Source organism: Cyanistes caeruleus, chromosome 13 (assembly GCF_971803275.1).
Source record: "Cyanistes caeruleus chromosome 13, bCyaCae1.hap1.1, whole genome shotgun sequence".
NCBI lineage: Eukaryota > Metazoa > Chordata > Aves > Passeriformes > Paridae > Cyanistes > Cyanistes caeruleus.
The window spans coordinates 2,326,805-2,352,395 of NC_141713.1; the positions used below are offsets into that span (position 1 = coordinate 2,326,805).

The following is a 25,591-nucleotide window of genomic DNA, read 5'->3' on the forward strand; positions in this document are numbered from 1 at the left end:
CAAATCCACATGGGAAGCCTGAGCTGTCTCTTAAATTTTATAAAAATTCCTTTAAGGACAGGACTCAGCCAGGTGTCCTCTTAAGCAAACTGTGGCCATTGTGCCTGATGTGATACAGACTTTGGCCCAGGCTTCTTGGCACAGGAGATGACACCTTTATGTATGACCTACATGGGGAGAGATTCAAAATACCATGACTTCAGATCCCTGTAAAGTTGCTCAGACCTACCTACAGCTTCCTCACATCTGGTGGCTTCATTGTTCCATCATCTACAACTGCCCCAGTGCTTGTCCGCAAGCAACGAAGAACAGAAGTGAGCAATCACCTCTGCTGCTTCAGGATCTAATGATCCTTCAGGCTGCTGCTTCTGGGAAAGTGGCACAGTGACACAAAGATGCTACTGAAAGAGCCACAGCCATGAACCTCTTTAAAACCATTGGCTTCTGAGAAAATGAATTCAGCCTCCCAGTGAGGATGCAGGCAGACTCACAACTGATTCCTGTAGCTGCAGACAGAATTTCTTCCAACATCTCTTAGTTGCAAGAGGCTGGGACAGAGGCCTTTTCCCCCCTGTTTACCAGAATTGCCTAATCTTATTCTCAGACCAAGAATGTGTTCCTGCAAGTGTTCTTTCTGGAACTTCTTTACAACAACCAAGCACATCCTTGAAAGCAGCTAAGAGACATTTAGTAATTGCACAGGTAGAACTCCCTTTTAGTGATGTTCTCTGATTTCTTAGACTCTCTCTAGTTTGCATTTCCCCCATTTTAAAACACTAATCATTGACCAGTACCTGTATTCTGAGGTTTGAATATCTGCTTTGTGAAGGAGATGCAGTTTTACTTTGTGGTTTACACTAGAAAGTTATTTCCAGCTTGCCCTCTGAACTCTAAGGACACCAACCTTCGCCATATGCTCTGCTGATGCTGCCTGCACAGCATTTAGCTTCTTTTTCAGCTCCTGCTTCACCCATTGCTCTAGGAACACGTTCTGTTTCATGGTGAACACATATGTGGCATAGGCAGTCAGTAAAAGGAGGCTTTCCCACCAATCAATGACACTGTCTAGGAAAAACAGGATGAGCATCAGTAAGTCTACAATGTAGAATGAGATGTCTCTAAATAAGGGCCACCATGTCAGGTGGAGTATCTGCCTTGAGAAGAGGGCACAGGTGCCAATGACAAAGAGGATATTAAACACTGCTGAGCCCACAATGGTACCGATGCCGACATTGCTGTGTGAGATGAAGACACCTATGAGGGACGTGAAGAGTTCTGGTGCTGATCCACCTGCTGCCATGAAGGTGGCTCCAGCCACATCTTCAGAGATCTGCAGCTTCTCAGTGATCACTCCCAAAGCAGGGACAAAATACTCATCACACACTATGGCCAAGGCCACAAATACATACATCATGCCAAAGATGTGAAGTACAACCCACCCTTGCCTGCGTTCTTCCACACTGAACAGGTCCTGGGGATATTCTCCTTTGGACTCATAGGGTGGTTTTTCACCTGGAGAGCTTTCACTGGCATTTTCTTGCTGTGGTGTTGTATCCACTGACGTGGTGATGGGCACAGCTGGCTCAGGATCCACGTAGATACAGTGCCTTATTTTGGGTGCTGTGGCATTGCCTCTTAGAGAAGTCTTGTTGCTGGGGAGGTCCCTGGAGATCACTCTGACAGGGTCTGTGGGTTGGGGGGCTCTGTGTGATGCTGGAAGGGCAGAAGGACTGAACTGGAGCTGGTAGAAAGAGAGGAGCAACACTATGGCAAGCAAGAACAGGATTCGGTTCCTCCGTAGCCGCCTCCTCCGTGGTAAATGCATTTCCTAAAGCTTCAAAACCCAGAGCCGTGTTCAGAAGCCACTGAAGACTTCACTTGGTCAGCAGTTTGCTGATCTGGAGCATCAGGATTGGAACTGCACAGCACAATATGGGGAACCCTGCGAAAGAATATCTGGTGTGAAAAACAAAGTACTGCAACTTTCCTCCATTTGGGGAGCAACACTTCACTGACTGCTTGTCTATTTTTCAATAAAAAGAAATGGACTTAAATGAGTAAAGAGAGATATAGATCCAGGTTACAGTCTATTTTTTTAATATTATTGTAAGCTATGCTCATATCCAGGAGCTTTTAAGGACTGCATTTACCAGAGTCCAGTTGTTATTCTGTAATTTTATCAAGTGCGTCAGTGTTGTGCAGGAGGAGTGGATACGGCTCCTGTCAAGGAAACAACTTTAAATTGTTAGAAATGATGCTCTGAAGACAAGACCAAGATGGTCAAGCCTCCCTCCTAAACCAACTTATTCACCAAAATAACCTCAGGAGGATGGAAACTGGTGTAGAGCTCCCAGTGATGCTGGTCTGTGGCTTTCCAGCCTTTCACTCCCCAAGAAACCATCCAAGGAAGGGTGAGGTTTTTCCTTCAGTTTGAGCAGAGGGTGAAGAAAACATGGTTCTAGTAAAACTGGGGGTGCTGAGCAGCCATTTGTTTCTATGACTACATCTTTTCAGGGCTTTCTGTAGGAATCAGAACTGGCAAAGTGGAATTCTAATCATACCTTTTATTAGGGTTAATTAGCATATCTTGCATAATTATGTGAACAACATTTAGAATGGAAGAGAAATTGTAAATGCCAGAGTGACAGTGCCTGCAGCTGTGACAGCACAAGGACAGGGATTTGGGGCTGGACAGAATTTACCCTTCAGCACTGTTTGAATGTTTTACCTTAGAATGACACTCTTCATGGATTATTTTTTTGCCCAGAGTGGGCATGTTACATTATTCTCTAGCAGTGAATTATTCTTCAGATGTGAATCATAGTTTTCTAAACCACTCTCAGATAAGCTCTTCATGCAAGTTATCACACACTAATCCTCTTGCATAACACCCAGGGAAGTTATCAGACTAAATTTCTTGCAAAACAGGCAGTGTTAATTTAAATAGTTGGGAGGATTACTAAGGCAACAGTAAGAGAGGGTCATGGGAGTCCCTAGATAAATAGATGATACAAGGTTTGGTTCTCATGCATAAAAAGAAAATAAACATACATATGGCAGAACTGCACAAGAGGTATAACAAATTGCTTGTTATGAGAAAATAACTCTCCCTAATAAAGACAGCAGAGTTAAAAGAATGGCACAGAGAGAACACACTCATGCACACACTCCTATTTAAACACTGGTTTTACTTCTCCTCTCTAAAATGAGTTGCTTAAAAGACTTTTTTTGCGAGGAGAAAGACACCCAAAGCTCAAATCGGTTCTAAGAGCTTTCCAGCCTTTCCCAGTTCCTGACCAGAGGAATTGTTTCTCTAGTCTTGTAAGTTTAGGTTAACTCCTGATAAACTCCTTTTCTCACCTCCTGTCTCATGAGATCCAAGCAATCAAACAAACCTCCCCAGCCTACCTTCCAAAGGTCTGTCCAGGAGAAGGGGGAGTTCCAGGGGTTGGGTGTAGTGCTGGAAGAGTCTTTGGTGCTTAACAGCCAGAGGGAGATGATGTTCCAGAGAGAGGCAGGTGAAAATTATCCCATTTTCAGGATGTCTCCTCTGCTGGCAGAGTCCTAAAACAAGAGAGGGTCAGGTGTGAAGGACATGTTAGTGGAGGAATTCCCAATCCAGTTTAATACCCACAGCCCCTAAGAAGATTAAATAGCATTGTATAGATTTGGGTCTATCTCTGAAGCCAATGCCTTTGTCTGCTACCACAGGTTTTTCCCATTGTGAGTGCAGGTGATTATCCCCTTCACAAACTCCTGGACTGAAGCACCAGCCATGGACACGGATCAGCCTCACTGCACTGGCGAGGGGTAAATCACATTTATAAACACTTTTAAATACGACACATGGAGCTGCATTTTGAGGCATCTCCCATGGCTGACAGGCCAGATGCCACACAAGCAGCTCTGCTGGTCTTTGCCACAGTATGTGTCTACTTTGCAATGCCATAGGGAGTTTTAAAATTCGTTGACTCTTAGAAAAGTCCTCCAGGGGCTGTGCCGGAGCACTGAGGCAGAGGGAGGGAGCAGGTACCTGGGGATGGTGTCTGTGACTCTTCTGGGACACTGATACGGTGCTGCTCTGCAGGGGAAGAAATAACATATCTGGCCAAGGATTTAACAATCAAATCTAATCAATTTATCAGTCTAATCTAGATTTTAACAATCTAATCTAGATTTATCACAGGGGAATTAGAAAATTATTATTTTATTTCATGCCAAGGACATCAAAGTGCTAGAGCGTGTCCAGGGAAGAGAATGGATCTGGGAAGGGTCTGGAGCCCCAGGAGAGACTGAGGGAGCTGGAAAGGGGCTCAGCCTGGAGCAAAGGAGGCTCAGGGGGAATTTCTGGCTCTGCTCTCCTGACAGGAGGGGACAGCCGGGGGGATCGGGCTCTGCTCCCAGGGAACAGGGACAGGAGGAGAGGGAATGGCCTCAAGTTGCACATGGGGAGATTTAGGTTGGATATTAGGGAAAATTTCTCTACTGAAAGGCTTGTTCAGCATTGGAACAGGCTGCCCAGGGCAGTGGTGGAGTCCCCACCCCTGGAGGGGTTTAAAAGCTGTGTGGATGTGGCACCTGGGGACGTGGCTTATGGTGGCCTTGGCAGGGCTGGGGGAATAGTGGGACTTCATGGTCTTAGAGGGCTTTTCCAGCTAAACCATTCTGTGAATCTCTGATAATTTTAAACCGAACTGTTGTCTGAACACACAGTTCCAGGAGTACATCCCAGTTTTGCACTGAAGCTTATTGCCTCCCGCTTCCCACGTACAGAACCGGGGGAAGGAGGCGCAGTGCCCAGCCGGGATGCTTATCCATAAACCCTTCTCCACACGTAGCGATCATTTGTAGCCATGTTTTCCGTGGGCACGCCATTCCCTCAGCACGGACACCCCACATTCCCGCGGCCCCGCGGCGTCAGCCCTCACGGTCTGCCTGAGGCGCGGCCCTTCCCGCCCGGCTCGCGCCTTCCGGGGGGGGCGCTTTCCGTGCCGGACGCATGGCGGCGCGGCGGGCCGCGGTGTGCAGCAGCATTTCCCTTCCGCCGCCCTGCTCCTTGCCCGCCGCCGCCGCTCGGCCCGGGCCGTCCCGGGAGCGCTCCGGGAACAGCCCCGCTGAGGGCAAAGGCTTGTAGGGAGGGCTGGATCCCTGCGCCTTTTCCCCAGCGAGCCTCAGCTCCTACTGTCTGCAGGCCTTACGCTGCACCCGGCTGGAAATGCTGTGTGGGGTTCAGCGTACATTCACTTAATCTGTGCTCAGTCCCACGTTTTGAGGGGGAAGAGGGTAATTAATTGTCTCTTCTCTTTGGGGTCAGCGTGAGGGGGCGAGACGCGTGGCTGCAGGAGCGCAGCTTTGATAATGATTTAATGTGAATTTCCGTCCCGCTGCAGGCAGGTGATCCCGGCTGAGCCCCCCGTGAGGGCGGCGGAGGAGCAGCTCAGCATGCCCACCGTGGTGGTGATGGACGTGTCGCTGTCCATGACGCGGCCGGTGTCGGTGGAGGGCTCCGAGGAGTACCAGCGCAAGCACCTGGCTGCCCACGGGCTCACCATGCTCTTCGAGCACATGGCCACCAACTACAAACTGGAGTTCACGGCCTTGGTGGTGTTTTCATCCCTCTGGGAGCTGATGGTGCCTTTCACGAGAGACTACAACACGCTCCAGGTAGGGGGTGTGAACACTAAAGCAATAAACCGTAGACATTTTTTAAAAATCAGCCAATTGCACCACCCAAGTACGGTGAAACTGTGATTTGGCATCATCCTGTGCACAACGTCTTGAATTGAGTGGGTTTGTCCTTAGTTTAAGGGCAGGTGAAATCAGTGTGTTTGAAACATTGAACTTTGCCAGTTGTACCTTTGCAGGTGAGCACTGGGGTGTGTCTGATTGACTAAAATGGGATGGAGGGAAGGGCTGCCTGATGAAGCCCTACAAGTGGTTCTGTGATGTCCCTGTTTTTGTGTAGCTGCTGGTTTTGATAAACAATGCAGCCAACAAGACCATTTAGAAAGGCTTTGAGTCGAATGATTTAGTAGAGAGAAGCTGCTCTTGAGAGTGTGTCAAAACAGTGCAAGAGTGAGATTAAGTGATTTTAGGCTACAGATGTGGTAGGAAGTTGGGAGGAAGAAATGGAAAGGAGAAAATTCAAGAGGGAAATTCAACATGAATGCAGTAAGGCATTGGAGCCTTAAACTTAAATTATCTACTGAATCCAGTAAAAATTGTTCTGAGCCTCACATGCAGGAGGAAATGACACATTGCTGTCACAGGGCACCATGGTTTAGGTTTGCCCATTGGGCAAAGAGATTTTAAAAGCTGTTCTCTCTCATGTTTGCAGTTTAGCAGGTGAGTGCCAGTGCATCCTCTCTGATTTATTTTCACTTCCCTAAGAGTTCATTTGAGGAATTTTTCAAGCCAGAATCCCAACCAGGCTCCTTTAGCAAGTTCACCTCACAGCTGCACCCTGCTGCTGCTGTGTTAAGTGTGAGGTTTGCATTTCTAGGAGAAAAGCTGGTTTATGGATGCAGGTACGAGTTTTGGGTTGGTTACTCTCTCTCTCTGGCAAAGAGTTTTTGTGAGACAAACTCCTTGTGGTCTCTGTCAATCTCTGAGAAGTTTGAGCTGCTCTGACACCTGCAAGGATTTTCTCAGCTAAATGTTTCCCATTAGATGCTGCTTCAGATTTTCACTTTTTTAAGACATGCAGAGGTGTTTTTTCACTCTTTAAGAGCTGTGTTGATAATATCACAGTTCCTTCAAAGCCATGAGTAACTGCTGGGTGTCTCCTGGCAGGGATATTCCCCCAGCAGTGATTGTGGTGTTTGTCTTTGCAGGAAGCCCTGAGTAACATGGATGATTATGACAAAACCTGTCTGGAGTCGGCGCTGCTGGGGGTTTGCAATATTGTCCAGCAGGAATGGGGGGCAGCAATTCCTTGCCAGGTATGGCTGATTTCACTGGTTTAAGTTCACTGCACGTTTAGTTATCCCTAGCAGGGAGATTGGAACTTGGTGATCTTTAAGACCCCTTCCAACCCAAACCATCCTATGCTTCTGTGATTGATTCTATGCCTGTAAACTGTAGATAGAAATGTCAATGTAATTTGAGAGATTTGAATAGTCTCGGGCATGTTGGTGCTGCAAAAACACAAAGAATTAGTATTTTGGCTAAACCTGCAATATGAACAGAAGGTAATCTTTCTAAAAATATGCAGCAGCAAAAAAAAAAATTGAGACTGTTTCCTGCCCAATGTGTTATTGTAGTGCAGTGGATTATAAAATGTGGCTCAGGAGCACTGTTGTGCAGGCCTGGTGTTTGGTCTGGATGCAATCTGCTGCCCCAGGAGCCTCACTCCATTTGGAAAGGGTAAATTCACACATGCAGGAGCTTCTCCCCTCTAGTCCCTGATGGTTTCCAGGGCTTGTAATAATTTCAGCTCTCATCCAACAGCATGGGGCTGCTGCTGAGTGTGTTTTGATCTGACTTCTCTCCCAAATGAGTCATTTGCCATGCAGCTGCTCACACACCCCGTTCAGCCCTCCATGCTTTCACAGCCTTCCAAATCTGCTGCCTCTTATGGCAGAGTTTGCTTTTAACCCTCGGTTTTCTGAGACATTTAAGTTCAGTAATTTTGCAGATCAGTGAGCTGGGAAGATGCCTGAAGCAATATTCCTTAAGGAGAAAAAGGATAGAGGTTTATTGGTTAGGCAGTGCTTCATCATCCAACACAGACAAAAGGCACCTTGGGACAGCAAAAAACATTCAAAGCAAAGAACAAGAAAGATGTGAAAACCAAGCAGAGATTAGACCTCAACTATTTTGTCTCTCACTTGTGTCATAGCTCATTTTACTGGCACTTCAGCTGCTGGGGTGGTGGAGGGCACTGGGGAATGGACTGTGCAGCCTTGGAGTATTGGAAAACATCACTGGTGAGCACCAGTCCTGAGGACACTGCAAGAGAGACTGAGGATGAAGGGAGAATACAAGTCTGGATGTAGCAATTACACATGGAGTTTCAATTGGATTTGATGTCCCTTACCTACCAGCCAGAAATCATGCCTGCTGTTGCCATGCAGCATTGAAGGAGCAGCTCTTTCACTCCTCTGGAAGTGATTGGGTCACAGCTGAGTGTAAATAATCCCATTATTCAGTGTAATTAGTGCAGGTTTCCACAAGGGTTGACTCTGGATGTGCAGTTGAATGGAAAAGTGTGTGTTTTTGCTGTAGTAGTTCTGCTGCAAAATGTGAGCATACTGCAGCTGCATTTGCAAAGAATTAAGATCATTAATACCCTTTTTCGAGGTTTCTGTGCCTTGTAGAAATTTTGTTCGCAGTTCTTTGCTCAGTTCTGTGGAGGGAATCCGGGGGGAGCAGGGATTTTCGGTGGGAGCCCGGTGGTGCTGCAGGAAGGCTCCTGCAGTGTGTGGGTGTTCAGGTGCCCGGTGCAGCGGGAAGTGGCTCACTTGTCCCGGTCCCTGCAGGTTGTCCTGGTCACCGACGGCTGCCTGGGCATCGGCAGAGGCTCCCTGCGCCACTCCCTGGCCACTCACAGCCAGCGCAGCGAGAGCAACAGGTTCCCACTGCCCTTCCCCTTCCCGTCCAAGCTCTACGTCATGTGCATGGCCAACCTGGAGGAGGTGAGGGCTTATTCTTTGTTGCACTGGATAATTGTTGGTCTTCTCTGAACTAACTACCAGGTCAGCACAAAACATTGCGTTGATATTCTTGTGCTTAAGATTTAGTTGACATTCTGGTGCTTAGTAATTGGGTGAAAGAGAATTTAAGGTTTATTATTGCACTATTATTATCTACTGCTACTGCATTATTACCATGATCTTTATGAATCGTGTCAGTTTGTCCCTGGGGAATATTATGGAATTTTAATTTTCTCTGTTTATATTACTACTGCATTAATTACATTGAATGCTTTTGGGGCTCTTCTTTATCTACAGTTAAATTCTTGAATAAATGACTTGTGTTGCAAAGATGCTCAACACTTAAAATACAGTAGCTGTATGCAGAAATGTGAGAGGGGAAAACAGAAGTGTCCAAGCCAGTGCTCAAACCAGCTTTCCTTAGTTTTGAAGGAAATGTGTCCATTTTCTTCCACCTTTTTTCTTCTCTTGCAAATTTCAATCCCAGCTTTAAAAATCTTCACAGGAGTTAGAATTCTTCTGCATAAACAGTGTTTAAAAAGAAGCCTATTTGGCTAATATTCCTTAGATTAAGTTTTATTAATAGCACTGCTTTTGATTTGACACCTGTATTCTTGTGTCCTTCACAGAAGGGTTTTCTGCTTAGGCATCAGTTAGATCTCAGCTTTATGGTCTCTGTCAAGGATGATCCTTTTGATTAAACTGGTGGATTGAAGCACTGTTTACATCTCAAAATAACTGGGAAAATATTTGTTTTAAACCATCTATTTCTGATAAGTAATAAGAGAACATTGTCCGGGAGACAAAGAATGCTGGTTTATTTGAAAAGGAGAGAACAAAAAATCATGGGAGCATCCAATCAGATGCTTTTTGCTGTGTTGTGTATATTTTCTTTAAAAATACTGGTTAGTACAAAAGAGAATAAAAAGAACACTCAAGAAAAATATTTCCCTTTCTTTTTCTGCAGCTTCAAAGCACAGATTCCTTAGACTGCCTGGAACGGCTCATTGATTTAAACAATGGGGAAGGGCAGATTTTCACCATTGATGGCCCCCTGTGCCTGAAGAATGTGCAGTCCATGTTTGGGTGAGCACACTTGTAGATAACAGACCTTTGGGAAGGTCCCCAGATGGTATCTCAAAAGGAAAACAAATACAATAAGAAATCTGGTGATATGAGATGTTCTAATTAAACTGGTTTGGTTTTTTTTATTTTATTTTATGTTCTTTTTAACTGTAATTTCATCTCAGCCTTTACTGGTTCTGGTCAATATTTATTTTAGTCATTGTAACCAAACCATAGCATCTGTTTATGCTTGGCAGATAGAAGACAGCAATTTCCATAATTATTGTTCATTTGCCATGAGTGGAATAATGCTGCTTTGTTTCATAGTTTAGCAACACTAGAACTATTTAATTAACTGTAATTTTAAATTAGTGTGCTTTAGACAAACTATTTTCATTTGATATGTATTATATTTTCCTTAATAACTGTGTTCTAGAAAGCTAATAGACCTGGCTTATACACCATTCCATGCTGTCCTCAAGTGTGGCCACTTAACATCTGATGTGCAAGTATTTCCCAGACCAGAACCTTTCATTATAGATGAGGAAATAGACCCCATTCCTAAAGCAATTAATACAGGTAATAAATCTTTGATTGCTTTTTTACTAAAATCCATTTGATTTCTGCCGTTTCACTACCACCTCTCATCCTGTGTAGTTATTGCTTCATCCACTTTATCTCTGAAGGATCTGATTGTGTAATTTTTTGGTGTATGTGGGGACAAAAATACCATCCTACTTCATCCATGTGTACCTGGTTAAAGGGGCTGGAGTAGGGTAGAGGCACTTTCAGAGCTGAGGGTGCCAATTTCTAGGGGTAAAGTCTGGAAGACAGCCACAGGCTGCTTTCCATGAACACCCCCATAAGTTTCAGGAAGGGGAAATTAATTTTAAAAACAACTGTGCAAAGAAAAGCCTTCCCAGCCCTCCCATTAGTGGACACAGCTCCCATGAGCAGCAGGTGTTTGGTTTGTTGTCTTTTGGAATTTATAAGACAGCAGTGGATTGTGTACAGTGTAAATATCAAAGTGCCCAGTTCTGTAACTGTCCAGCAGCACAGCTCATGGGCAGCAAGTCTGTGTGTGCTGAAAGTCATCTCCAAAAGTTGTGTGTTTTATGTGTTTCTAACTTATTAACACCTTTACATTCCAGTTGAGTTTGGGTTCTCTTGTTCTACCTTTAGTCTTTTCTTCAGAAAACCTGGTGCTGTAAGAAGTGGAGACGTTAAATTGCCTCTGAATAAATTTCAGTTATTTCCAAATTTGACTTAAACAGTCTTAAATCTGTTGTCTCCCTGCAGATCTAGAAATTGTTGGGTTTGTAGATATTGCTGACATTTCCAGCCCTCCTGTCTTGTCCAGACACTTGGTACTGCCCATTGCACTTAACAGAGGTGAGCAAGTTTGGTTTATTTCAGCAAAACTACTTTAAGCTTCCCTTGTAATGTGGTTTAGACTGGAAGCACAGGATTTTTTGCTTTTTCCAAACCAGATGTCATATTTGTGTGATTGCATTAAAATTAAAATCTTGACCACAGGCTCTCTTATTTTGCATACTGTGTTCTTTGTGAAGTTCCATAGAGGGACCAGGGTCCTTACAACATCATTATTAATAGAACATGCTAAACTTACAGTTCTGAATAATAATGAGCCATGAAATACGTGGTGCAAGATGAATATTTAATGCCTTTGAGTACAGTGCAGTGGAATATTTATGTATCATTATTGTGCCACTTTGCCCAAGCAGTTCATTCTGCAGCTGTTTGTTCTACAAAAGTATTAATTAACTCTTGCAGGCAAACAGTAAAGGGTGGTGTCATGGAAACAGAACTCGTGTGTTTGAATTTATTCTCATGTTTTCTCTTTGTTTGCTTTGATTCTTCCCCAGAGGGGGATGAGGTGGGACCTGGGATCACAGATGACACTGAAGATGAGAATTCAGCTAATCAGATTGCTGGGAAAATCCCCAACTTCTGTGTTTTATTACATGGCAGCCTGAAAGTGGAAGGCATGGTGGCTCTCGTCCAGTTGGGGTATGGAGCTGGATGTCTGCCTAAAAAATCTCTTACTTTGCTCATTTAGGCTTTATTTATAAATTATGCTTATTTATATCTGTATTCTCTGCAGAACTCTGCACTGCTAGACTAAGCTGTGGATTTTTAATTGCAGATTTGTTTCTGTCAGTACAAATTGCAAACATTGAGCCTCCACACAGTGAGAGGGAGGCACATTCTAGGCAGAGGGGTGGAAGATTTTCAGCCTTTGAAGGGTTTGTTGTTTTCCACAGACCAGAGTGGTATGGAATGCTTTATTCACAAGCTGATAGCAAGAAGAAATCAAACCTCATGATGTCACTCTTTGAACCTGGTCCTGAGCCCCTCCCATGGCTGGGGAAGATGGCACAGCTTGGCCCCATTTCAGGTACTGGTCACACTCCTCTGAATAATTCTTGCACATTTAGTGTTGTGTGAATGATCTTGACAACTCTTAGTTGCTAAGCCTATAATTTTTTTCTCCCAGATGCAAAAGAAAACCCTTATGGGGAGGACGACAATAAGAGCCCTTTCCCTTTGCAGCCCAAGAACAAGCGCAGCTACGCTCAGAATGTCACTGTCTGGATCAAACCCAGTGGCCTTCAGGTAATGATCCAGGTTGTGCTGCTTTACCTGGAGCAGCAGGAGCCATCTCAGCAGGAACTGCAGTCTGTGCATGTCTTGCCCATTTAATGTAATTGCTTTATTGCTTTTCTTTCATTTTTATAAACACTGCCTCTTTACAATGTCATGATTAAAATGCAATCAGAAAGCATAGCTTGGTTAATGAGAGCTGTGTCTCCAGTGGAGCATCTGGCTTGGTTTATTGGATTTAGTATAATTGCCAGTTATATTTCAGCCTTTGTGAGCTGCAGTCTTGTCAATGGTCAGAATAATTTATCCATGGAGTTTGGGGGTTGTTCTGCAGCTTCCCCCAGAGGCTGCCAAGATTTTTGGATTTTTTTTTTCCCTCTTTTCTGCAGACGGATGTACAGAAGATCTTGAGAAATGCAAGGAAACTCCCTGAAAAAACACAAACCTTCTATAAAGTGAGTAACATTCCAGGCTGGCCAAAGTTTGGTCCATAATGATGGTTTTGCTTTTGACAGAGGAACCCCTGTGTGTTCTGTGCAGGCTTGCAGTGCTCTGCAAAAACTTACAGACCAGTTAGGTGAGACAAGGGGGTCTCATTCAGTGGTCTGGAACTACATTTTCTGGCATAGATGTGTCATGTCTACAAGTGCCCCTCTGCTACTTCCATGGTGAAACTTCTATGCTGTTGTCCAGTCAGAAATTAACTGAGGGATCAGAGAGGAATAGCAATACAGATACCATTCTGAGTCTTGAAAATGTCTTCTTCATTTTATCTACAACTGAAGCAGAGAAAGACAAAGTTCCAGGCACATTTGACCACACCATAATGATCCATAACCAGACTGTAGCTGGAGGTAATTATTCCTTTTGCAGGCTTAGTGCTGAAGCAGTTTGGTATTGCAGCCTCCAGAGACTTGATGAATGAATACCCTGCCTAAGTGCACATAAGCACTGTTCAGCTTATAGGGAAGAAAAATCAATGTATCTACATTTTACTGGACACTGTGGTTAAACAGTCAGTGGAGCCTAAGCTGGAGCCCTGCTGGGACAAGACAAAGCAGGCAGGTACAATAGCTGAATGCACAGAAGGACGAAGTGGAGGTTTATAGGAAAGGATCAAAGGAAAACCACTGTTATCTTCAGCCCTGATTTTCTATCCTTGAGCAGCTGGGCAGTTTCCAGCAGCTGCACTGTGAGTAACATCACCTTTAAAAACAGATACAAGAAACCCACGTTTGATGTCGAGGCTTGGAGTGGCTTTAAAAAGGGGTTTTGTGTCTTTGCAGGAGCTGAATCGTTTGCGAAAGGCAGCTCTGGCCTTTGGCTTCCTGGAGCTGCTGAAGGGAGTGGCAGACATGCTGGAGAGGGAGTGCACCCTGCTCCCCGACACCGCCCACCCCGACGCCGCCTTCCAGCTCTCGCACGCGGCCCAGCAGCTCAAAGTGGCAAGTACTGGAGCCTCGGAATACGCTGCCTATGATCACAACATTGCTCCTCTGCAGACAGACTTTTCCAGTAGCAGCACTGAGAGAATGTGAAGTCTCCTTTTGGGAGCTTCTCTAGAGGGTTCAAATTTTATTCTGTTTACTTTTTAGGGCCTGTTCAATCACTGTTTGAAGAACTTCTTATCCAAATGGGGAAGTTTTGCATCAGTGCTCTCTAAACAAAAGTAGCTCGTTTGTGGTGGCTTTTAGTCAGACCTGGAAACTGTGGAAAGTGTCCCAAACCTAGTAGTGGTGTTGGATGATGGGTGGAAGTTACTTGGTACATGTGAGGAGAGAAAAAAAATGCCACTGGAGGCAGCTCTTGGGTTTTGGCCTCCCCAAAATGCAGTTACTACGTAACTGAACTCACTGGTGAAAGTATCCTAAAAGGCAGCTACTAGACTTTAAACATCAACTTGATTAGTCCAAAGAAAGGTGTGAGGAGCACCCTGCAAGATCAGATACAGAGCTGATTTTGGGGTGTTGGCCCTGACTTTATGCCCAACTTGACAGACAGTACTGAGCATTATCACTTGCACTGCAGTGCTTATGCTTCTGAAAATAACTTGATCTTGGGACACATGTTTTTTTATTTGCATAATACAAATAAAGAGTAATTCTTCATGAAAATTTAAGTTGGATTTGTTCTGTTTTCATAGCAACCAGGTTTGTGGCCCAAAACACTGACCTCAGTGTTTTGACTCAGGTTCCCAGCTGTTTATCTCAAGTTAAATATCAAATTATACAACTTCTCAGAAAGTCGTATAATTTGAAAGAACAAATGACTGAACTAAAACAAAATTTGGTTGTAAATCTTTATTAATAGAAACACATTCTTTCTGAAGGATTAAAATTCAGTAGTGTAAGATCCATGACAGCTTGCACTAGGTACCACAAGTTCACTGATGAATACATATGGATTTCATAACAGAGGTTTAAATGCCCAGCAGAGAAATTAAAGTATTCAAGTGATCCTTGCTGTTCTGTTACTCAGCTAATTCAACCCTTTCACATACTTCAAACATAGGTACAGTGTGTGCTAAGTGAAATAATTGTGTAAATAGTGCTCAACTCTCCTGAGTAAAGTAGGCTGTGCTTCTCCCAAAGAGAAGTTGAATCATGCCTCTTGTTGACAGAACACAATTTGTGAAATGGCAGCATGAAGCTTGTACTGCTCCTTTGTTAAAGTCTCCTTATAACACTATTTCATTTACAGTAACAAGCACTGGGTCCATATCACAAACTTTCTGCTGTTTGTTACTTTTAATATATATAAAATAATTTTCTGGAGGGTTCATATTGTTTTACAGTAGAAAAAGATAAAGAATAACATGGCACTAAGCTAATCTCAGCTTCAGTGTCTGTTCTGGATTGCTGGCATTGCTCTGCAGTGCCCTGAGGCAGTGGCAGTTGGGAAACAACCTGTTCATAACCACAGTACAGTTTAGAGTAAACTTTCTGGACATTTCTAAACTGGGTTAAGAAGGCCAGAGGAATCTGGGATTAGTTACTTGAGGCTCAGGGTGAAGAAGGACATGCTGAAATAAAGTCAACTGAGCCAGAGGGTTCTAGGTGAGACAGCAGATGACCTGAAATGTGGAGGGAGCTTCACTTTGGTGGTGGTGGTGGTGGTTAAAGCAAGCAGAGAGAAAAGGGTCCTTCAAACCTTGTGTGGGACCTCCCTTACTAAGATTTGATATGTGCTATCTAAATAATTTATTTGACCCCCTGTTCCATCCCCTCAGGGTCCAGTCAAACCATACACACCAGCCTCTCTGCAGCACCCCTAAATGTAGGTAGAAAAGTGACTTTGCTGCCTTGCTGAATGCTGTAAATACAGGAGCCACTGCCCTGCCAGGATGGATCAGAGGGGCCCCATCTCCCATGAGAATTCCACATTCTCCCTTTGCATGGGTTGGATGGAGTTCTGTTGGGGCTCACCTGCCAGGGAAAAGCTGATACCTATGTTCCATTGCTCTGTTATGTTTCAGTGCTTGCTCTGCCAACCAGGAAAGCATTTCTGCCCTCAGTGGCAGCTTCCTTCCCCTTATGACTGGATAGGATGTGTTGCTACAGGAATACACATTGCTATGGCCCACACAGAGCTCCTGTTAAGGCTCAACTAGAAACAGACTAAGTTGGTAGCATTTAAATCAGCATTAGCTACTTCCAGTTTTAATTCTGCACCATCAGTATTACTGATTACCATCAGTAATGCTGCAGAAGAAAAGGGGGGTATTTGCTGAGCAGGTTTATCCCAATGGTTGAAAAGCACCCAAACACTGCACAGTGGCCTCAGACTGTGCCTCCTCCTGCCATCAAGATGCCTCCCAGGAACAGCACAGGCCAGCTAAGAGCATATCCCACATCAGAAGCCCTATCTGCATGCAATATTGAAAGAGCAAATCTCCAATTAAAAGATAAACACTATTTCTAGTTAGTGCTGCTCCACTGATTATAAGCATATCATATGCAGATAATAGGATTTCTTTCTAATATGCTGGTTGACAGGATATAAGTTTAAATGTTCAATGGTAAATGCCATGCATAGATGATGGAAAGGGAACAAAAACCAGTATAAGGGAATGTTACCTGAATTCACTATGAAATCATGAAATCTAGCGTGGCCATTTAATTTTACAAAATTCTTTGCACTACAGTGGGTAAAACCGTAAGAATTAGAGGCTTATCTTGTCCCCAAGTGAGATAAGAAAGCAGTCCTGCTTCATTTCATCTTTCTCTTCTTTGGTCCAAGGTGCTGTTTCCTTTGCTTGTAGAGGTGACGGAAGTTTACAAATACTCCTGGAAAAGAATGAAGTGTTTAGGTAGGACATCACTGCATCTTTTCATGCTAAATGGCTGTACCAAATCTGAAAAAATAAAAACCCCAACCACCACAAAACAAATTATTTAGGGGTGTGTATAGCAGTGAAAGCTAACTCAAGTGTTCTCTTGCTGGCTGAGGCAGGAGTTGCTGCACAGGCTGTCTAAGGAGGATGAACCAGGTATTTCAGAGTGAAACTCAGCTGAAGGGTGGCTTTAAGGAATGTCTGTGAGCAGGAGAAATCTAGTGAAAATTCTCAACTGGATTGTGGTGAGTTGTGGATACCCAGAGTGGGTACAAGGAAATTGAATTGTATTTACAAATGTAACACCAGAAACCAAGTGTCTCTCAAGCAGGTTTACTTCTTTAAATATACTATTTAAAGACAGTTCTATACTGTTTCCTGGAAAAACATGAAAAAAACTTCATGTTGCATTTGTGATTACACTGCAACATTTAACAAAATTACTTGAATCTGAAATTGTTTAGATTGCCACTAGATCATTCCAAAGCTCAAGTGCCCCATAAAAGGTGAAACTAAGTGTACTATGTTTATAAATACATGTAAAAACTATTCATCTAACCCAATTTGTTAGCACTATTACCTTTTTGGAGGTTAATCAGAGCTGTGTTCCCCTCCATCACTGACAAATTTATATGAACAATCCACAAGGATAATGCTTAACCTCAAGCAATTTTGTGTTGCCATGGGACCCAAGATGCAAGAATTTAATTTTCTTTGAAAAATCAAGTTATTCACGGGAAACTCACCTTTTTATTTCAATATTGAGAAATACATTAAATACTTACCTAAAAACAAGGCTATAAGAAATATTTGAAGCACAAATGGAAACTGGATTGTGACGTTCAGTGGATTTGGCAATCCCAAGCTAAATTTCCCTGTTTCACTGAAGATTGGAATGGACTGAACAATACAGACAGCTGAAAGCAGAAGGTCACCATCACTACCAAGTACAGATAAAATATATAATTACCCAGCCCACACCAACTATTTCAGCACAGTCCCTTCTTATTTGCCAGCACTGATTAATGACAGCAATTTTGAAGGTGTTGAACATACAGTAGGTTGGGAAGCACCTGGGTGAGGGGGTGCAGCACTGAACCTTCCTGGTGAGAGACTGTTCTCACACACAGCTGCAGCCCCAGGGCCTGTGCCAGCAGCATCTGCCATCCAGAAATACCCCAAGCAATGAAACAGGCCCACTCCTCCCCCTGCTCGGCGTTGGGCAAGACACAAAGCTCCTCCTGGCTCACAGACACAGGTTTGCAACACAGGAATAAGCCTCTGCCTGTCTTCTGCAGTGATTTACAAGATAATACCAAGACTTAGGAGCTGGTGTGAACCCAGGCTGGGCTGAGCAAGTCAGGCCCAGCAGACAAAGCTTTGGGTCAGCAGAGGGAAGTGAGCACTGGCATCCTGTGCAGTTTGTTCTTGTTCCATTTGTTCATGCAACCCTTCACTGCCTTTGCTTCCCCTCCAGAAAGGGAGTCTTTCCTCCAAAAGGAAGACTTCTTGTCACATCAAATTGAAAATAATATTTGATTCAGTATGAAAGACAAAATGCTTATATTTGGTTCACCTCAAAGCAAATCTGTTTATCTGTTGTTCTATTTTACTACTTTTAAGTCCAGCTGCCAAAAAAGAGATTTGAGTTATTTTCCCAGCCTCAAATTCATTATTTAGTAAACTATTTTAAGGAGATACCTTCTGCCAAGCCCCCTAAGGGGTAGAGAGGGATCCAGACAGTGTAACGGAGCCAGGTGAGTGGTTTCCATTCAATGCCAATGCAGGAAAGCATGTAATAGGGATACCTACAGTGTGAGGAGAAACAAACACTTTAAAATGGAAACTACTCCTAGACTTAGTCCTGTGTATATACAGTGTGTGCTCAACACAATTCCCAAATGACACAAGAATATTCAAGGAATATCATCCCTGTGGATGATGATGGACACACAGTTATTGGGCAGTTTACAGAGCTCAGGCCTTTCTGAGCACAGGGATGAAGACAACTGCCTGGCTACCTAATAAACCTTTCAAAATAACTTCTTTTCAAAGATAAAGACCTCATTTAACAATGGGAATTCAAAGCAATAAAGAAATAAAACAACAGGGCAGTATCACTTTCAGACTCCAGCCCTGCCTCAGCTTTTGGCAAATGAAGGAAGGCTGTGGAAAGTCCATTACTCAAGGAACTTTTACCCTCTGGGCCAACTCTTCCAAAAAATACAAAGATCAAAATCTTCTTTACAGAGTTCTTGGGAACAAACACTTTGTTCTGTGCACACTTGGTAGGAGGAAAATTCCACCAACCTGAACAGCTCAGAGATACTCCAGAAATAAAATATGAAGAACACCACAGGTTTGCTCTGCATTTCCTCCAAGCTTCCAAGGATAACGAACAAAACAAAGTTTCTTCCAAATACCTATTAAAGAAAAATATATTGAGGAACATTCACTCTTCATCAAAAGAAAGGGCAAGTCCTTGCTGTCAGAAACACAAGACATCTACTCCTCAGACATCTGAGCACACAACTAACTCACAGCTGAGCTCTGACCTGCTCCTTACAAGTAGGCATCTTGCTCTGTAGTTAGGTACAATCCAAGGGATCCAGTCTTAAATCACCAATCCTCACTTTTACGTGCAACAATCACAACCAGAATAAAAAGGGCACTGGCACCAAATCAGAATCATGTACTTCTATCAGCTTCTTGCTTTTGCTGTCCTGCACTTTACCCAGGTGATGGAAGGAGACAGACAGCCTGTCAAACCAAGACTGGGAAGTGTGTTTTCCTGCCTCGTGAATAAGAAACCCCCAAGTCCAGTGCCAGTGAGGTTGCATCACTTACTTTAGGAGAGTCTCAACACTTGTGTAAAATAAACATTTCCTTCAAACATAAGAGCAAGGAGAAGAATTTAAAAATACTACCTGCACTACAGAAGGTATCAGTGGTGTTCTGACTAGTCCTATTAGTGAATTCATGATCTCCATTAATGCCAGGGTCTGACAGAAATACATCATATCAGAAATAGTGTGAAATGTGTCATAGAAGGAATCTGTAAGACATAGGAAACCAACCATTTTAGAGAACAAAATGAATTTCCATGCTCAGGAAGCTGGTGCAGCAGCACAGCTTGTGATAACAGGATTCTAGTTGCATTTGTGAAAAACATGATGCATAATTACATAAGTTCTTTACAGGCCTTATCTTGAACTCACAGCAGTTGGGCCAGAAACACTGCCCCGTTTCACACACAGAAGAATCAAGAGCTATTTCAGTAATTGCTTTACAGAAAAGGCAATAGTGCTGTACCTCAACAGAATGGATTTTCTTGCTTCAAAAACAAAATATTCTGTCCAGATCATTTTCAAAAACATTAACATTGCAGTCAGCGAGACATTTTGCTTCAGCTGATTTTGTTAGAAGTGATCCTGGCAGAGCACAAGTATCATTCACAGAGCACACAGCTGTGACTTACAAGGGGACAGTATTTTCCTGCCCTTGACACTTTAATGACCTTTGAAGGGCTTTCATTGTGCTCTTTGGCAATGCATTCGTGGTTTTGTTCCTAAATATGTCTCCCTTCAGATTTTTCTATTTTAAAAGTCTCAAAAAAACCACTGAAAATCAACTCAAACCCTCCAATATAAATAAAATAGTGCTCATTACTTGCCTTTTCCTAAGATGAACAGTCGAACTGTCATGTTCACAAAAATCCAAGAGAATCCCAAGAACTGTACAAGATTATACATGATTAGGTATCCCTTCTTCAGGTGTTTGAAAGCTAAAATCAATAATAAACACATCAGGTGAGCAGAGTACAATGGTAATAGAGCTGCAAAGCAGTCTTTCTGAGAATAAAGCTTATAAGGAAAAGGGAAGTTATTGATTGTGATAAAAGTATTGTTGGGTGCACTGGGGGTTCTGCTTTTGCCATCATCTGCCAGAACTCAATTTTTGGTAGTCAGATTTTTGACATTCCTTGGAAACTTCAGTCCATTTTTATTAAATTTCTAATAGCTCACAATGCAAAGATTCCCCTCCAAGATGCAGCAAGCCACTCAAAACTGCTCCTTAGGAGTTGAGGCTCACAAACTGTGAATAAACTTTCAAAATCCCATTCACCCACAAAAAAGATGCAGTTACTTACGGTCTTTTGGGACTCTGGAATCTATTTTCATTTTGTTAATCTTTTCTTCTTCCTTAAGATGAAGGATAAGGTTTTAAAGACTTACTGTAATTAGCAAGCGATTTGTTAACTATACTACTGCAAATCTAGTGGGTTTAAAACTCAGCCAAGCAGCCAGTAGCTAGAAGGTTTAAATTTTCACCAGCATAAAAAGAGCACATTCATCATCCAAAAATTATAGTACAGCAGAAGCCAGAGGGTGTTAACCAGTTATCCTGCCCTCATCATGTGGTTTGTTCTAGTAATTAGACGCTTTGCTGAAAAAGCTTCTGCTTTCTGTGTTAATTCCCAGTTATGACTGTGCTGTTTCTTACATGACCCACCAGCAACCTGAAGAGAACAGAGAACATCCAGCCCAGCTTCTCTGCCTGCCTTTCCCAAGCTCCTGGGTCCTGGCACTGCAGTGCCCCTCCCTGCTCTGTGCTAAGCTCTTGGCTGCAGAGGGGAACAGGGCAGTGTTTGTTGTGAAAGGGATTTGCAGGAATGTGGTCTGTTCAAGTCCTTCCCAAGTCCATCTTGCACCTCCCCACTGCAGTAAGCTGCTCAAGCTCACCAGAAGGTGGGAATGCACCAGCAGGGCTAGCCCAGGGGCTCAGGAAAGCCTTAGCAATCCCTGCTTCGCAGACAGACAATGCCCAGGACTCCTTTGGGCTCCACATGGCAGAGTGACACAGTCCTCTACGGATCAGGACACTGGGCAAGGGGCATATGCAAGGAGCCAGCACACAGCCTCAGTTCCAGTTCTAACCAGAAATGTGCCTATTTCCAAATTCCTGCTTACAATCTGAAATTTTAAACCCACTTAACTAACTCTATATAGAACAGAAATAACAATCAGCATGCCAGGCAACTCCTGGTAAATGAAGAGTGTAGGTTCAGGCACAGGAGAACAGCTGTCTTTGTTTTGTAACTGGCAGGAAAAGCTACAGGTGCCCACAGGACTGACCTTCTCCTTCAGTTCCATTTCAGCATCTGACTCGTCCAACCAGCGGTCGAAATCGGGTGCCAGGAAGAGTGGGCGCTTCTCCTGCTTGGTCAGCCTCTCCCACCAGTTACTCTCTTTCTTCTGCACAGTGATGTTCAGCTGTCTTTGCGTCATCCTGCACACAGGCTGAGGGCAGACACATCAGCAAAAGTCCAAAGAAACGAGGTCTGAGACTGAGTTGATGCCCAAGCTCCCCTTATCAAGGGGGCAGGGATGACGCAGCTGCTGCAGCACAAACATCTCTCTGCCACCCAAGGCACAGAAGCAAAGGGCAGTGCAGTTGAAGATGGCAGCTGTGATGGTTGCAGGACTTGATGAGCAGTCTGCCCATATCACAGCACCACTGCATCCCACCACAGTGCCAGCCTTCTTAGACAGAGCCCCTGATCTTGGCTTTACACCTTCTTACACTTAGTACTGTGAGCCACCCACCTCCTCTAGCCAGCAGTAAAAATAACACTGCCAGCAGCCACAGGTACTTGTCTAAACAGGAATGTGACCTGTGACACCATATGACACCTGCTGCAGCAAGAGAAGGAGCTAAGAGCCTTAGGGAACACCTGGAGACAAGGTGAGCTGACAGACTGGGCGGTGTGGTCACTGCCACCCCACAAGGCCTCTCCAACTGCACAGTGGCAGCCCAGAACCTCTCCATCCTTTCAGCCCATGGCACTGTCACCTTGGAGCCCACCCCTCTGACCACCGAGGCTGCTCCATGTGGCACTGCCTCTCAGACCAGCTGAAACTGCTGCACGAGCTGCACTCCAAACTGAGCACATGACACCAGCTCTGCTCTGTCAAGGCTGGCTGGATGCTCCTCAGGCATGTGAAGGCTGCAACTGTAATTTACAGCTACTACACCTCATCCTTGCCTGCCACAGGCTCCATTTCTCACTGCTGGCCAGCCTGGCACCAGCAAGGTGAACTCAGGGTGTACATCAAAACGGACAGAGAAAACCCTGGACTGTGATACTCCCTGGTCCTGACCATCTGTAGCTACACACAGTTCAGCCTGTTCCCCAGTCCCTCCACAGTAACTCAGAGTGACGACTTTTGGAAGGAGGATGCTTTGCAGAGGCAAGGACTTGCCTTCCAGGCCTGGCTCACAGCAGAGCCCGTGTCTGCCAGGCACAGGCAGAGACAGGCACCTCTCCCACACTGTGGGCTAGGGAAATGATAAGGCAGTTACCAACCCTGGAACCAAGAGCCCTTCACTGTCTGCCACTCCACACCTGGCAGGAGCCACACCAGAAATGTACCTGCTGACAGAGCTTGGAAATTCACCCCCCAATGGTCTCCTTCCCTGCTGAAGAACAGAGCTGAACGGTGCCTCCTGGTCTGACTGGTGCTATCCTAAACTCAGCCAGGAATAAGCAGCTCAAAATCCTGCCCCAGGAGCAAAGCCCAAGTTTTCCTGTGCCCCTAACTGCTCTGAGAAGTAAGGACAGACCTCACAGCCATCTGTGAATAACACAGAGAGATGGCTCTTCCAGCTAAGCTCTTTCCACTCAGACTGCAACAGGAATTAAGGAAAGATTTCTGCAACAGGAGCCGCAACATATCACAACCTAATCTGCTCAAACCAGAAACATGAAATCTCCTGACTCTTCTTTTGTCCATCTACAGAAGAAGCCATGAAATACCACACTGACTGCACAATGTTCCCCTGACCTCCAGTCAAGGTTGCCTCAGACAACACATTGCCAGATTCTTCCATTATTTTGCTGCTTTAAATCTTTCAAAAACTGCTGTGTAACAAGTGACAAGCAACTGTCCCCTAAAGCTGGTCCATGCAAGCACCAGCTCCGGTGAGGTGATTTGCATTAAGACAAGACAATGGCACACAGGACTGCCACAGAGCTGGCTGTTACAGAGTTACCAGAAAAATTTAAATAGTATATTGGCAACTTTATGCACAGCTGTTTTCCTTTCAAGTTCTTCAAAATTTACTTTTTCTTTGCAAGAATTAGAGAAGTAAAAATACCTACTTTAGGCTCGACTGGCTCGAGGAATTCGATCTCAAATTCATAGATGTTGTCTCCTTTGGCACCGTGACCCTGAGCTAAAAGACAAGAATTGACAGTCAGTGTGAGGTTCCACACACTCCACTGGCAAAGGATGCTTTGTACACAGAAATATTCAGCACCTATTCACAGCACTTTCTTCCTGCGCTCCTGAGAGGCAAGAGAAAACCACACAATAACAGGGAAGACACCGAAACATTGCTTGGAGGGGCAGATGCAGGAGTCAGCAGCTAAAGCTGCTGCAAGTCTGCACCACACTGGGAAAGGGTCCCTGCTGCAGGAAGGCAGTGTGTCAAATTCCCAAAAGAGGGGATCAAAAGGCTGCTCATGGATAACTCAAATCCAGCTGAAAATCTCTTGCCTCTGGAGGATCCAGCCTGTGCACAATGGAGCACACAGGGAGATGGGTGCTGCTGGGTGTGTAGGAGGGTGATGTGGGGAGTCCCTCCCAACAGCAGAAGGGCACTTATCAGGGTTCATCTGTCACCTCCCACATTGATCCTGTCCCTGTAAGGGCTCCAAAACTGCACACTGTGTTTAATTCCCACTCTTCCATGCTGTAAACTGATCCCAAAGAGAACATGATGTGCAACACCCTCCTATCAAATGGCCTGGCAGCCACAGCTCACCAAGGATGCAGCAGCTCCTAATGAGACATCTTAAAAAACTCTGTGGTGCTGGAAGGTGCAGCTGTCCAGCTGCAAAAAACCCATCTTTCAGGGCGAGATGGTTTAGTTTCCAAATGAAGCACTAGTTCCTGATGTGGAGGCTCGATAAGAATTGTACATGAGGTCTTTGTGAAAGGAAAAATTGCTGTGAGTTATCTCCAGGGTTTGGCTAGCCCGGGATGGGAAGGATATATGGAAATTCCACTGGTATTTAAATACAGAGAGGTTGGGGTTTTCTCATTAGATAAGATAGGGCCTGTTGTGGTTTCCAGGGCTGGAACACAGAAGGCTGTGGGTGGGAGTGTGGCGGATCTGAACATGCCCAGCACGGTGGCTCCTGCCACTGATGGGAACCTGGCACCCCACCATGGGGACAGCCAGCGGCAGCCCCGGGGTGGGGGCCAGGCTCACACCCCCCGCTGGAACCCTTACCTCTGAAGCGCAGGACATTGTCGGTGATGGTGATGTCCGGGTTCTGCAGAGGAAAAACGTGCATTAGTTGGCAGCTCACGAACCCTCGGGGGGCAGTGCACCCAGCCGAGGGGGACCCGCCGGCCCCACACCGGCACTGCCCTCCCCGGACCGCCGACCCCGCTGCGCGACCCCCCCGCTGCCCCCGCCCCCGCCCCCGGGGGGATCCGCAGCTGTTCCCCGCCCGCCCGGGAGTCTCCTCCAAGGGTGTCCCGCAGGTGATTTCCCCTCGGGGGTCCCGCAGCTGAGTCTTTCCAGGTGTCCTGCAGGCGATTTCCCCCCGGGGTTCCCCAGGTGAGTCTTCTCCCTACACCCAATCCCCCACAGGCATCCTCGCCCGTCGTCCTCCAGGTGTCACCCCCCGGCTGTCCCCAGGTCAGTCTTCCCCCCACACAGGTGAGTTGCCCCGGGTGTCCCCAGGTGTCGCGGCCGTACCCGGACGTCGCTGAGGTCCACGCGCAGGAAGAGCTCGCGGTGCCGCTGTGCCCAGTGCACGTGCGGCCGCAGGCTGGGCCCCGCCATCGTCCCGGCCCGCACCGGCCCGCGGCGCCCCCGCGCCTGCGCACTGCGAGCCCGC

The 25,591-nt window shown here is 45.2% G+C and overlaps 3 protein-coding genes across 6 annotated transcripts in view; 1 reads left to right on the plus strand and 2 right to left on the minus strand.

The window, feature by feature from the left end:
• The window catches only part of SLC24A1 (solute carrier family 24 member 1), a 17,095-nt gene extending 12,086 nt beyond the window's left edge, over positions 1-5,009 (minus strand). For 2 of the 3 annotated variants that reach the window (XM_086848791.1, XM_086848790.1), the window contains exons 1-4: positions 4,772-5,009; positions 4,034-4,081; positions 3,409-3,564; positions 905-1,942 (exon numbers count right to left, since the gene is read on the minus strand). In XM_086848791.1, the coding sequence (XP_086704917.1) occupies positions 905-1,825 (921 nt within the window). In that variant the 5' untranslated portion in view covers positions 1,826-1,942; positions 3,409-3,564; positions 4,034-4,081; positions 4,772-5,009. The remainder of the gene's footprint in view (positions 1-904; positions 1,943-3,408; positions 3,565-4,033; positions 4,082-4,771) is intronic. The other variant, XM_086848792.1, reaches the window with a different exon arrangement.
• INTS14 (integrator complex subunit 14) lies at positions 4,933-14,458 on the plus strand. Of its 2 annotated transcripts, XR_015275725.1 has the most exons (13): positions 4,959-5,283; positions 5,391-5,664; positions 6,834-6,941; positions 8,481-8,636; positions 9,622-9,740; positions 10,156-10,298; positions 11,019-11,111; positions 11,606-11,750; positions 12,005-12,138; positions 12,238-12,356; positions 12,734-12,799; positions 13,218-13,536; positions 13,631-14,458. XR_015275725.1 is itself a non-coding variant. In XM_023933797.2 (12 exons), exons 2-12 carry the CDS (start codon positions 5,443-5,445, stop codon positions 13,880-13,882), a joined length of 1,557 nt encoding a protein of 518 aa, XP_023789565.1. In that variant the 5' UTR covers positions 4,933-5,283; positions 5,391-5,442; the 3' UTR covers positions 13,883-14,458. The 2 variants fall into 2 exon arrangements, 1 of the variants encoding a protein (XP_023789565.1); XM_023933797.2 differs by lacking the exon at positions 13,218-13,536 and having other exon boundaries at positions 4,933-5,283.
• A 171-nt stretch (positions 14,459-14,629) lies between these two features.
• On the minus strand, positions 14,630-25,590 carry HACD3 (3-hydroxyacyl-CoA dehydratase 3). Its single transcript, XM_086848811.1, has 11 exons — positions 25,450-25,590; positions 24,976-25,018; positions 23,840-23,913; positions 21,813-21,977; positions 20,828-20,879; positions 20,351-20,461; positions 19,605-19,732; positions 18,988-19,100; positions 18,379-18,485; positions 17,463-17,594; positions 14,630-16,630 (listed from the first exon to the last, which is right to left on the minus strand). The coding sequence occupies exons 1-11, from the start codon at positions 25,534-25,536 to the stop codon at positions 16,554-16,556; spliced, it is 1,089 nt and encodes a 362-aa protein (XP_086704937.1). The 5' UTR covers positions 25,537-25,590; the 3' UTR covers positions 14,630-16,553.
• Position 25,591: the final 1 nt, after the last annotated feature.

Excerpts from the sequence above, each read along its gene's own strand:
- INTS14 (XM_023933797.2), top strand. The coding sequence starts at position 5,443 with ATGCCCACCGTGGTGGTGATGGACGTGTCGCTGTCCATGACGCGGCCG. Across the intron at positions 11,112-11,605 it reads GCCCATTGCACTTAACAGAG|AGGGGGATGAGGTGGGACCT; the intron begins GTGAGCAAGTTT and ends ATTCTTCCCCAG. Across the intron at positions 11,751-12,004 it reads GTGGCTCTCGTCCAGTTGGG|ACCAGAGTGGTATGGAATGC; the intron begins GTATGGAGCTGG and ends TGTTTTCCACAG.
- HACD3 (XM_086848811.1), bottom strand. The coding sequence starts at position 25,536 with ATGGCGGGGCCCAGCCTGCGGCCGCACGTGCACTGGGCACAGCGGCAC. Across the intron at positions 19,101-19,604 it reads TGATACCTTCTGTAGTGCAG|GTATTTGGAAGAAACTTTGT; the intron begins GTAGTATTTTTA and ends TTTCTTTAATAG. Across the intron at positions 17,595-18,378 it reads CTTAGGGGGCTTGGCAGAAG|CTGTCTGTATTGTTCAGTCC; the intron begins GTATCTCCTTAA and ends TTCTGCTTTCAG.